This window comes from Sarcophilus harrisii, chromosome 3 (assembly GCF_902635505.1).
Source record: "Sarcophilus harrisii chromosome 3, mSarHar1.11, whole genome shotgun sequence".
In the NCBI taxonomy this organism is placed as follows: Eukaryota; Metazoa; Chordata; class Mammalia; order Dasyuromorphia; family Dasyuridae; genus Sarcophilus; species Sarcophilus harrisii.
The window spans coordinates 416613508-416625886 of record NC_045428.1 but is presented as its reverse complement, the minus strand read 5'-3'; the positions used below and the strand labels follow the sequence as shown (position 1 = coordinate 416625886).

Genomic DNA, 12379 nt, shown 5'->3' with positions numbered 1-12379 from the left:
CCTCCCTTCCTCTTTCCTTTACTTCCTTCCTTTTTTCCTCTCTCCGTCTCCCTCTCTCCCATTTTTCTCTCTCCTTCTCCTTCTCTCCCCCACCCCCAAATTCCTCTCCTTCCCTTTATCCCTCCTTCTCTCCCTCCCTTCTTTTCTCCCTCCCTCCCTCCCTTTCTCTTTTCCTCCTTCCCTCTCTCCGGAGCTTCCTTCCTTGTTTTCTTTCACAACATGACTAATACAGAAATATGCTTTGCACGTCTAACCTACATCAGTTTGCTTGCCAATTCAATGTAATTGGAAAAAATATTGAATAGAAAGAGTGGAATAAATTTTTAAAATGCTATACAATTTCCAAATCAAATGTGAATATTGCCCCAAAAAAGGGGATATGACTGTGTGTTTATATATCCAGTTTGTTTTTAAAGTGTGGATGATTAAGCCAATCTCTTGAATACCCATGAATCTTATTGGGGAAATGATATTGTATAATGAATATAGTACTATCCATTTATGGGAACATCTGGAGAACATCAGTGGTCTGTTTTATTTGTCTTTGATGTAGAACATCCCCTATGACATAGAGAAATACAAATAAAATGTATATGGATATGTGTAAGGAAGATGGATTTATCTTTTAAAAGAGTGTACTGAAAATATTTATTTATATAGTCTAAAATTCCAGATAGAGAATTTTTAAAAATCCAAACTCAAAAATTTATCACTTGAAGATTATTTCCCAACTCAAGGCAAAAAAAGAAAAAAAAAAGGCACAGGAGCAGAAAAATCTTAATGAACTTTCCTAGTTAGATAAAATAAAAGTATTTAATAAAAACTATTTCAGTGGGAAGGGAAATGAGTAATGGTCTAGAAATGAACAGAATTACAGTCAGGGAAGGAGACTTTTCATAGTTTGTCTTTTCCTCAGAATCCTTTCTATGCACTAGCTCAGTAGAGTTATGAAAGCTTCAGTGAAAAGAGGAGGAGAAAGGAATCAGGTGCATCTCAGTGGGAGGTGACAGCCTTTTTCCAGTTGGGGAGGTCAATGTCAACACAGAGCAGGTGTGTCTGCCTGCATGAGTTGGGTGCTTTTTGTAACAGAGCTGAGATTCTAAGTACCAGGTTTACAGAAGACCATCAGACTGAAGGTGTTCAGAGACTGGAAAGGGTAATTCAGAACTTAGATTCTAGGATGACTCTCTTTTTTATTTTGCTGTGGGTGCCTCCATTTACTTACTTTATTTCCCTAATTTGAAGTTGGAAGGGAAGTGTAATTTTTTATGGAGGTATGCCTCTTAATGTTTTCAACAAAAGTGACTAATGTTTTAGTAGATGATGTTACTGTTCTTGTTTAGTGTTCTGCTGAGGCTGGCCAGAATTGGGATACTTTCTTTTTTTCTTATCAGTTGTTTCGGGCATTAAGAGTGATAAATTATGGTCTAGATTTCTCTTGATTCTTCAGTAGATTTTTTTTATTATCAGGTGAAAGAGAATTTAAAAGTAGCTTTGGCCCTCTTTTCTGCAGGGTTTCAAGATTTTGTGTAAAGTATAGGTGTAAAGGTACAAATGTGAGTTTTATTCTTTTTTTTTTTTTTTTGGATGCTCAAAAATTTTGACAAATAAGTAGGTAGGTAGATAGATGATAGATAGATAATTGTATAGATGGCAGTGTGTGGTATGATATGCCTTCTGCCAAACTCAGATACTTTAAAAAATGAGATAATAATGCTACTTTACAATATACCAAATCAATTTTGTTTTCACTGTACCATTTTAGCTACATAATTTTATAATAATTTTTAATTACAAGAAGTTTCTCCTCCCTCCTCCCCCCACATTTGTCATAGAACCAATTATATAAGTGATTTTTAAAATTACTTTTGAGTCACGGAAAACAGCAGTTGCATTTGTTGACCTGTATTATCAATAATATGAGTGCCATGCTTACAGAGAGCACTAGATTGTGAAGGGATCAGAATGTGTGCTTTGTCCTATGATACTTTTACATTTAGTCACGACCCATTGTCTGTGAAGGAACATTACATTGCAGGCAGATAATAATGGTAATGATAATAATTCATAATAATATAAATTAATATTTATGCCTCTTGTTTCTCCCCAGTGCTTTTCTCCAAAGAGACATGAATCTTTTGAGTAGGTCAGAAACTGTTTTGTCAAGTATTTTACTTGAGTACCTCAGTCACTGCTGAATTGCTACTTGTTAAACAACTTGTCTTTAAAAAAAAAAAAACCACTATAGAATTTGTGAGTAGCTCAACTTTTGGAGGTGTGTTGGAAGGTGGGAATGAATAGACCAGGTTTTGGAGTGGGGAGAATATGTAAGAATGAATCCTTCCCCCTACCATCCTGTATGATAGGCCCTTCCCCTCTCCCCAACCATTTCTTTAAATTGGTTCCAAAAGAAAACTGACTTGAATGTTGTATTGATTCATCATGTCCATTCCAAAGCTTGCTGCAAGTTCTAGCAAGGCACAGGTTGTGCAATATGCGTGTGTCTAGTGGGAGATCTGGTGCCACAACCTATCACAATTTGAAGTACAGGCTTTCCTTTGAAATTGCCTGCAGGGGAGGGGAGGGGGAGCGAACGTGTAGGGGGTTAGAACAGTGCATGGGAAATAGCCAAGTGTTAAACCAGACTGGCTAGCCAAATATGCCTTGTTGTTTTCATGAGTAATTAAAAAGGGAGAAGAAATTTTCTGTAAGAATCTAATTTATCTGAAGTTGGGTAACTTTTGATCACTTTTTTTTTTGTGCCTTGTAGATGGAGATAAATAAGTGAATAAAAGAGTGTGTGTGAGAGAGAGAGAGGGAGGGAGGGAGGAAGGGAGGAAAGGAAAGAGGAAGGAAGAGAAGGGTGTAGGTGATAAGTGTGTGAAATAGTGAGAATGTATAGAACATTGATTTTATAGGGCTTGGAGGAGAGAGAGAATTGAAAGCTGGAGTTTCAGGTGAAACAGTGATTGGATTCTTTTTTGAGAGATGGGGCAGGGGCAAGGATAAGGGGAGAGATAAAGGGAAAGGGGAACAGCAAGATATTTTTGATTGATCTAATTGAGTACATGGCAGTTTTGTGTGTGGGGTTTTCCCCTCCTGTCTCTCTTATAGGAATCCAAAGTATAGTATGTCAGTAAGAATTATTCTTCATGTAAAGAGTGAAAACCAGGCAGGGATACCTTCTGTGATATGTAAAAGGATATTAGTATTATGTCTCATAATCAAAATTTTTGTCTTTCTTCTTGGTTCTTTTGTGATCTTCTGTAATCATTATCTGCTGAGCTAAAGGTGCCATCTTTAGTTACTTATTGCCTGTGTGATTTTGAGTAAATGATTTTAAATCCTTAATCCCAGTTACAGCCATTTGTAAAATAAGAGAGTTAGATTAGAAGACTTTTAAAGATTGTTGTAACCCTTTAAAGACTTTTACAGTATTCTTGCTGTGTACTTAACTGAGCTATGCTGGACAAAGAGGGCATGTAAGGCATATCTAACCTTCAAGGGAAGTCAAAACAAATGTAAATAACACTAAACAAACTATAATCCAAATATTTTGTGGTAGATATATAGATATAAATATAGATATAGATATATAGATATAGATTAGATTCTTAAATGTAGCAGCCTGGTGAGTGGATTAGCTGAGGTGAAGCAGGATTGTGAGCATTTCTATATTATTCCCTTTTACTCCAATTGATGAAGCAAAGGAAAAAAGGCAAATATATTGGGTGCTAGTATGATTCACAAACAAAACAATTTGTCCTCGAGCAGCTTACATTCCACCGAAATGACATTTAGTCTCTGCAGAGCAGCCGGTGATTTAAGATTCAAGTTCTCTTATAATCACAAAGGCTTTGTTTGTCTGGGATCATGGTTACATGGTATTCTATTTAAATTTTCCACCAAATACTGTTTTATTCAGTATTTGAGTTTCTCTTTATCTGAAAACTCACAGATCTTTTGGAGTAGTTATTCACCAATTCCAGCAGCAGCAAAAAACACTTTTTTAGGTTGTCACAGACCTCTCCTGTTTGTTAGATGTGGTTTTTAGGCTGCATGAAGAAACTTTAGACACTTGAATTTTTTCAGGCCCAAGCAGTTCTGTGTATTTCTGCTTATTCATTATTTGATTTGATTTGAGAGTGCATTGGCCAGTCTTCAAGGCAGACAAGTTGGATATGATATGTTTGGTAAGGGAGGAACATTTGTGAGGTGGGGGTAATCTCAGTGGATCATCGTTCTTTGGGAAGGGCACATGACTATGAAACTTGTCTGCCCTGCCCATCCTGTCTCAGGTCCTGGTTAATAGTGAATATCATAGAGTTAGGTAAATGTTTCACTTGGACCTTTCTCAGTATTGAGGTGAAAGGATGGGTGAGACTATTATATTTTTAGCCACCTCTGGGAATCACAAATTTGCCAACATCTGACTTAGAAATATTCAGTCGTCATAAATGGTTGTCCTGGTCCTCTCTAAACACTTATCACTTTCCTGTCACAACTGCTTCTGGGACTACTCCCTTCTGGCCACTGCAGAATCGAGTGAATATTCTCTTTCATTTTTTTTATCCTCATTTCCCCCATTTTCATGGAAGTGGTTAGAGTAGATGACCTTCCTTCCTTCTCTAAATGTATGGTCCTCTAATTACATGACAGGGAGATTCTGAGGCTTCATTTTTGCAGTCATATTTGAAAACTTGGAATGAAGAAGCACTGAAAAAATGAAAGTAGTAGTTTGGCTTTCTTAAGACAATTGTCAGCCAGCAGGCACTCACAGCTACTTTGGGGACCTAAGATGTGGTCACTATTTTCTGTTTACTTATGGAGGAGGCAGCATGATAGAGTGGATAGTGTAGACTTAGGAAGACTTGTGATTGAATTCTCTTTTAGATAGTTACCAGGTGGGTAATTATGGCAAAGGCAGTTTCTCTTTCTGTTTGTTTATGTACAGCAGAACCTTCCTTAAAGGGTTGTTGTGAGGATTAGACAATTACAAACCTAATTTAATGTATTATATTAGTGCCAATCATATTATTTAATGTGGCCTGGCAACTAGATAATGCAGTAGATAAATGATGTCAGGAAGAATTGAGTTCAAATCTGACTTCAGGCACTTACTCGCTGTGTGATCATGGGCAATTTTTTTTCTCTCAGCTTTTTCTTCTTTAAAATGAGCTAGAGAAAGAAATGGGAAACCAGTTTAGAATCTTTGCCAAGAAAACTTAAATGGAGTCATAAAGAGTAGAGCATGACTGTTCAACAGTTTTTTTTATTGATAATGGTTTATTCAAAAAATCAAAATAGCATTTATAATTGGAAAAAAAAGGAAGTGTAAAAAAAAAAAAGGACATAGAACACAGGGTAAAATACTTTATCCAAGCGGCATACTCTGTAAAACACAATTAAGCAAACAGAACTCAATGAATCAATATGAAATATTAGAACAATTAAAAGAGTAAAAAATTAAAACATCTGAGGCATCTACTATGAAAAACAATCGGCCACTACAAGATGTCTATGAGGGAGAACTTAAGAATCACTGTATTTCTTGAAAACCACATCCAGACAAAAAAACCTAGATCATTAAAAATAAACAAAAAACCCCACAAATCATTAGGAGTAGAGGGCCAAGTTGTTCAACAATTATTACTACCATTGTCATCATTAATATTATCATTATCTAATCTGGAAAACTAAGTTAGCAAATGAAAAATAATTAGAAAACTGATTCTGGTAAGCTTGGTGTAAGTACAATGTGAAGCTTGGTAGAGAAAGAAGTATGGTTTGTAATAGTCAAAGAATTTTTTGTGGAAGAGGGCATTCAAATGACTATATGAAGAAGAAAGATCTTGGAATGAGTAAGCAGGAGTTACTATAGCATGTATTGGAGACCATGAGATTTATTGTTGGTTGTCCTACTTCATTTAAAACTCTTAAGTGATGTGTTTGTTGTTGCTTAGCCATTTTTAATCATATCTTAGTCTTTGTGACTGTGGAACTTTTTTGGCAAAGATATTGGAGTGACTTGATATTTTATTTCCTTTTCCAGCTTATTTTACCTATGAAGTTCACAAAGCTAAGTGACTTGCTTAGTGTCACACAACTAGTGTCTGAGGCTGGATTTGAACTCAAATCTTCCTCACTCCAGATCTGGTACTCTTATTTACTATCTGGCTGCTTAATGTGTTTTATAAAGTTAAAATCTCTCCCTGTTTTTTAGATATCAAATTACATGTTGTATTTCATTTTTTTATTTGCATTTTTCATACTTAAAAAAATATGGCGTATAAAATAATTCTGTTCTAATGTACTGGATTCGTGTTTATCCAAACCTTTGTGTTAAGGACTTTACTGGGCAGTATTTGAGATACAAGGAAAGCAGTAAGTACAGTTCCTGCTTTCTAGCATCTTAAAATGTAAAACATAACAAAATCTTTTAGAATCCTAGAAACTGCTAGAGAATAATTGAAAGGCAGTTTATATGCAGTTGTACAACAGTGCATGGTCTGGTAAGTTTGTGTTGATCTTCAGTGTACAAAGGAACATTGGTCCAGAAGGTTTTGAACCCAATGGTTTAATATTAAAAATTCTGATGAATAGATATTTCTCCTCTTCTTTAACCACTTCCATATTATTATTCCTCTATCATGATATTTTAAAAATGGAATTTAAAAAAATTTAAGATCTAGGAAAAAATATTAGAATTTTCTGAAGTTCTAAATTATAGAATGCTTATTTGCTCATTATTTGAATATTTTCTGTTAATCATTGAAAGTGATCAGTTTGCAGTAAACAGTCTTTCCTTGAATATCTTATAAACTTTATTTGAGCAAGTGAATTCCCTACTTGATTTTTTTCTTTTATTGTTTTTGTGTGTTGATGATTCATTTTATCTTATTCATCCTTCCCTCCCTGTGCCTGTCCCCTCCACCCCCAACCCCATAAAAATAACCCCAAAAAGAATCAATCCCAACAAATCAACCAATCACCACTACCGCCACAACAGAGATTAGTTTGGAGAGCAAATTTCCTGGTTCAGAAGAATTTTTGTGAGATATTCCTTTGAGAATAGTTTATGCCTTGTTACAGAGAAATGGATACATTATATCTAAATTACATAGATCTACAGTATCTTTTAGATTCTTTCAAACAGCTATTTTCATTATCTTCTTATCTGTCTTTTTCTTTCCCTATGGAGTGATTTATTACTTTATTTCCCCTTCCTCTCAATAAGTAGCATTCTTTCCATTTAACAAAACACATTTTGTGAGATCCACTTTGATAAAATATCTTTGAATGGGAAATCTTTCTGCTGATAGTGAAGAGTTCCATGTATGTTTAAATCTCAAAACAGCCACGTATAGTATTCCTCCTTCTAAGTCTTTTTGGTCTTTTTTGTTCAGCCACAATTACGAGTTCATCCGAGAATGATGACCGGAGTGGCTCCAGTTTGGAATGGAGTAAAGATGGAAGCTTAAGAATTGGAGTCCAGCAAGGAATTCTCCATGATCGGAGGGCAGATAATTGTTCCCCGGTGGCAGAAGAGGAGACAACTGGATCAACAGAGAGTCTGTCCAAAGCAGATGTATCTGTTGGAGATGGTCCTGTTCCATACACACAGAACTCCAGCTCCCTAATCATGCCACGGCCTAATTCAGTTGCAGGTAAGGTTTCCAAAACGAGGATGTTTTTCTTTTTGTGAGAGGAGATGAAGGGTAATAATACCTAGGACTTGGAAGATTTCATGTTTTTTTGCCTGGTTCTGAATTTAGTTTTAATGTATATGACATTTTAGAAAGTCATTCTACCTTTGTGGTAAAATACTTATCTATTAATGAGGGAGTTGGATTGGATGTTTCCTAAGATCGCCTTCCATATTTCACATTTAATGGTTTTAAGTGGATACAATTTGATAAGATATAGTAGAGCTATTAAGGCAAGAATATTCCCTTCACAAATCAATACTTTGTATTTTTACTGTAAATGTGGTGAGCACTAAGGATAGTCTGAGACTGAGTGTGTGTAGTGCTATTTTGTGTAATGTAAGAGGTAAAAGAGGACCTGAGTTCAAATCTTACTTCTTACATTTACTACCCCGATGATCTAAGTTGTCCTTTAACTTCTCCAAGCTCAGTTTTTTTACCTGTAAAATGAGGAAGCTGGACACAGTGGACTGTTGAGATTCCTTCTAGCTCTAGTTTGATGATCCTATGATTGATAATAAATAAAGTCATTTTCTTGGGTTTTTACTACCTTTTGCTGCTAGCACCAAATCTAATTTTTTAGCTAAAGAGAATCACACAACATACTGTAAAAATCCAAAAGGGATTTGGAGAAGGGAGGAATTTATGACCAAAGAAGAACCAGAGAACATTATGAAAGGCAAAATGGCCAACTTTTGATTACATTAAATTAAAAAGTTTTTGCACAAAGCTTAACGGAAACAAAATTAAAAGGGAAGTACAAAGCTGGGGAAAAATTTTTACAGCCAGCGTTTCTGATAAAAGTTTTGTTTCTAAAATATATAAAGAACTGTGTCAAATGTATAAAAATACAAGTCGTTCCCTAATTGATAAATGGTCAAAGAATATGAACAATTTTCAGGTAATGAAATTAAAACCATTTATAATTATATGAAAAAATGTTCTAAATCACTGTTGATTAGAGAATGAACATTAATAGAACTTTTAGGTACCACCTCACACCTCTAAGATTGACTAAGATGACAGGAAAAGATAATGATAAATGTTGGAAGAGATGTGGGAAAACTGAGATACTAATGTATTGTTGGTGGAATTGTGACATAATCCAACCATTCTGGAGAACAATTTGGAATTATATCCAAAGGACTATAAAACCCCCAATTTGACTCACTGGTGCCATTGCTGTATCCCAAGGAAATCCTAAAGGAGGGAAAAGAACTCACATTTGTAGCAGTTCTTTTTGTGGTAGCAAAGAATTGAAAAATGAGTAGATGCCTATCAGTTGGGTAATGGTTGAACAAGTTGTAGTATATGAAGATAATGGAATAATATTTTTCTAAAGAAATTATGAAAAAGCTGATTTTAGAAAGGCCTGAAAAGATTTACATGAACTGATGCTGAGCAAAACAAGCAGAACCAGGAATACATTGTACACAGTAACAACAAGAATGTGCAATGATCAACTGTGAAAGATTTGATTCTACTCAGTGGTTCAGTGATCCAAAGCAACCCCAATAGATTTTAGATAGAAAATGCTATTTGCATGCAGAAAAAGAACTAAGGAGACGAATGTAAATCAATACATACTGTTTACTTCTTTTTTCTGCTTTTTTTCTTTCTCCCATTTTGTTCTGATTTTTCTCTCCCAATATGATTTATAATGTGCATTAAAAATAAATTTACCAGAAAAATATTGAAAATTAGTCATTAAAAATTAAAAACTTTGTTTTTCTCACTGATGTTTTGTTCCAATTACATGTAAAAATGTTTTTCAGCATTCGTTTTTATAAGATTTGGAGTTCCAAATTTTCTCTCTCTCCTTCCCAAGATAGCAAGCAAACTGATGTAGCTTATACATGTACAGTTGTTTTAAACATATTTCCATATTAGACATATTATGACAGAAAAATCAGAGCAAAGTGGAAAAAAGCATGAGAGAAAAAAATAAACAAATAGAAAAAGTGAAAATAGTACACTTCAATCTGCATTCAGTCTTCATAGTTCTGCCTCTGTATGTGGTTGGCATTTTACATCTCAAGTTTATTGGAGAATTGTCTTGGATCACCGCATTGCTGAGAAGAGCTAAGCCTATCATAGTTGATCATCACATAACTTTGCTGGTATTGTGCAATGTTCTTTGTTCGTTTTTCTTGGATTCTCTGGAATTTCTGTTTAAGTTCAGTAATCACCACAAGAGTAGCCAGGTGCAAATCCTTTATTGTCTCTTTGCCTGGGGCTGGGCAGCTTTCTTAGAGGCTTTCCGAAGTCTTGGTTTCAGTGGAGAAAATGCAGGAGGAGAGGCTGCCACCAAGGTGGAATGGGATGGATGAATTTTGAGTCCAAGGGCTTCTGCTTCAGCCTCCAGTCCCCTTGTCTTCTCTAGCTCTCTGTGAATGAACCTGGCTGAGACTCCTAGCTTATATGCTCTACACTGAGTATAAACCAATCATTATATCACTAGGAAACCATTATTTGTTGTAAGATTAAATCAATAATACTGAACTTAGAGAACAATTAATCACCAGGCTAAACTAGATAACCATTGTCTCATCAATTCCACGGAATTAGCACCTTGTAAGAATCCTTGCTTCAAATTCAGAGCTCTAGCCCATAACAGTACTGTGTAAAACATTTTCCTGATTCTGCTTACTTCACTCAGCATTAGTTCATATAAGTCATTCCAGGCTTTTCTGAAATCAGCCTGTTCATCATTTCTTGTAGAACAATAATATTCCACTAGAAATGAAAAACTTTCTAATTGGAACATATAACTTAAGCCTTTTTAAATTAATTTATTTTAATTGTATTTAATTTTTCCCAATTACATATAAAGATAGTTTTCAACATTCACTTTTATAAGATTTTGAGTTCTATATTTTTCCTTTCCTCCCTTATCTCCTGCCCCCCCCCAAGATGGCAAGCAATATTATACAACTTATACATGTATAATCACATTAAACATATTTCTACATTAGTCATGTTGTGAAAGAAGAATCTGAAAAAAAGGGAAAAAGTCATGAGAAAAGAAACAAAAAAAATGCTTCAATTTGCATTCAGACTCCAAATCCTTTTTCTATATGTAGATAGCATTTTTTTTTTTTTTATCATGGTAGTCCTTTCTTTAAACACATGTATTGACAAGAGGATAGCTTGTAATTAGGTAGAAAAGTAAGAAAAATTGTGTTTTAACTATTAATGTTCCCCAGCCAGCGGGTGAAAAAAGTAGAGAAGTAAGATTGTATATCTTAGTGTTGGGAGAAAAAATACTATATTTGGACAATTATTTGTAACTTAATATGATGACTTTCCACATTTTGTGCTTTTATGTGTGTGTAGTTAGTAAAGGAATCTACTATGATTTAATTTTATTTTTTACTTATAGTTGATATTTTTCTTGAATTAGCTAATAAGGTGAAGAGAGAATTAGTGGATGGGACACTGGGTTTGGAATCAGGAAGACCTGGTTAAAGGCTTGCCTCTGACATAGTAGCAATGGAACCACGAGCAAGTGGCTTAACCAGCCTCTCAGATCACTAAGAGCAGTTGATGCTCTGCAAATGTGAAAGAATTTTTGAAGGTTTATTGATGCCTTTTATATAATATTCATTTACAGGTATATCTCATCTGCAGTTTTCTTCCCTTGTAACAAAAGATTTTTTTTTTTAAAGATTAGAGAAACTAGCTAACATTGACATTGCTTGACAGTATGTGCACCACACCCGCCCCCAATATCTTTTCAGCAGAAAGAGATTCATTAAGTTACCCCTTCTGCCAAGTTTTGTCATTATAAGTATCACATATTCGGTTTTTTTCTCTTGTTCTTTCTGTTTACACTGGTGTAGTCTTTGTGAAAGTTATTTTTCTAGTTCTGCTTGCTTTGTGAAGTATCATGAAGTACCAAAAAATTCCCTAAAAGACTACCGTTTTTTCATAGGATTTAATGATATTGTTCAGAGCAGAGTGGTATAGGGAAAAGAGAGCCAGTTGCAGTTAGGAGGGCCTGGGTTGAGTTTGAATGTGTGACTCTGGGCAAGTCATGTAAATTCATAGTATCCTAGGAAACTGTCTTAAAATTGCAGTTTACAAAGCCTCTGATAACCCATAGAGAAGTTCATTCACCAAAAGTTATCTCCTTCAAAGATGTTATAGATCAGGGACACAAAAGAAAATAAAAACAACAGCAAACCTCTGCCATCAATCCATGTTTCATAATGGTAGCCTAGATCTGAGGCAGATATTTGTTGTTATCAGTGGTGGTGGTGGCAGTGTGTGTGTTATGTCTTATGGGTGGTGGTGATATGTTCTATGTTCTTACTCTATAGTAACAGATAAAGAGCCATAATAAAATAGCCTCCAAAATGTCTTCTTTAATTCACTTCCAATGGGCAGATAATGGCTCCTTTCTGAAAAAGATTCTCATCCCATCACAAGTTAGTAGTGCTAGGGAAAAACACTGGAGAGCATAATGAGTACTGAGTCATGATTATTCTGTGGTGCTTTCATTTTTTCCCATTAACTGGTTTTCAGGGTTTCCATTGATTGACTGGTTCATTTGCGTTATTGTAGAATTTCATCTCTGTTAAATCCAGCAGAAGGCAAAGTTATGTTCAACTTAAGCTGTTTTTAAAACTGAAAATCCATTAGGATGTTAATTTTGAGACAGGAAAAAAAAA

At 34.9% G+C, this 12379-nt stretch overlaps 1 protein-coding gene across 3 annotated transcripts in view; it reads left to right on the top strand.

The window, feature by feature from the left end:
- TANC1 (tetratricopeptide repeat, ankyrin repeat and coiled-coil containing 1) overlaps window positions 1-12379 on the top strand; it is a 246801-nt gene that overhangs the window by 161729 nt on the left and 72693 nt on the right. For all 3 annotated transcript variants that reach the window (XM_023499223.2, XM_012544742.3, XM_031960629.1), the window contains one exon: window positions 7407-7667. In XM_023499223.2, coding sequence (XP_023354991.1) covers window positions 7407-7667 — 261 coding nt within the window. The remainder of the gene's footprint in view (window positions 1-7406; window positions 7668-12379) is intronic.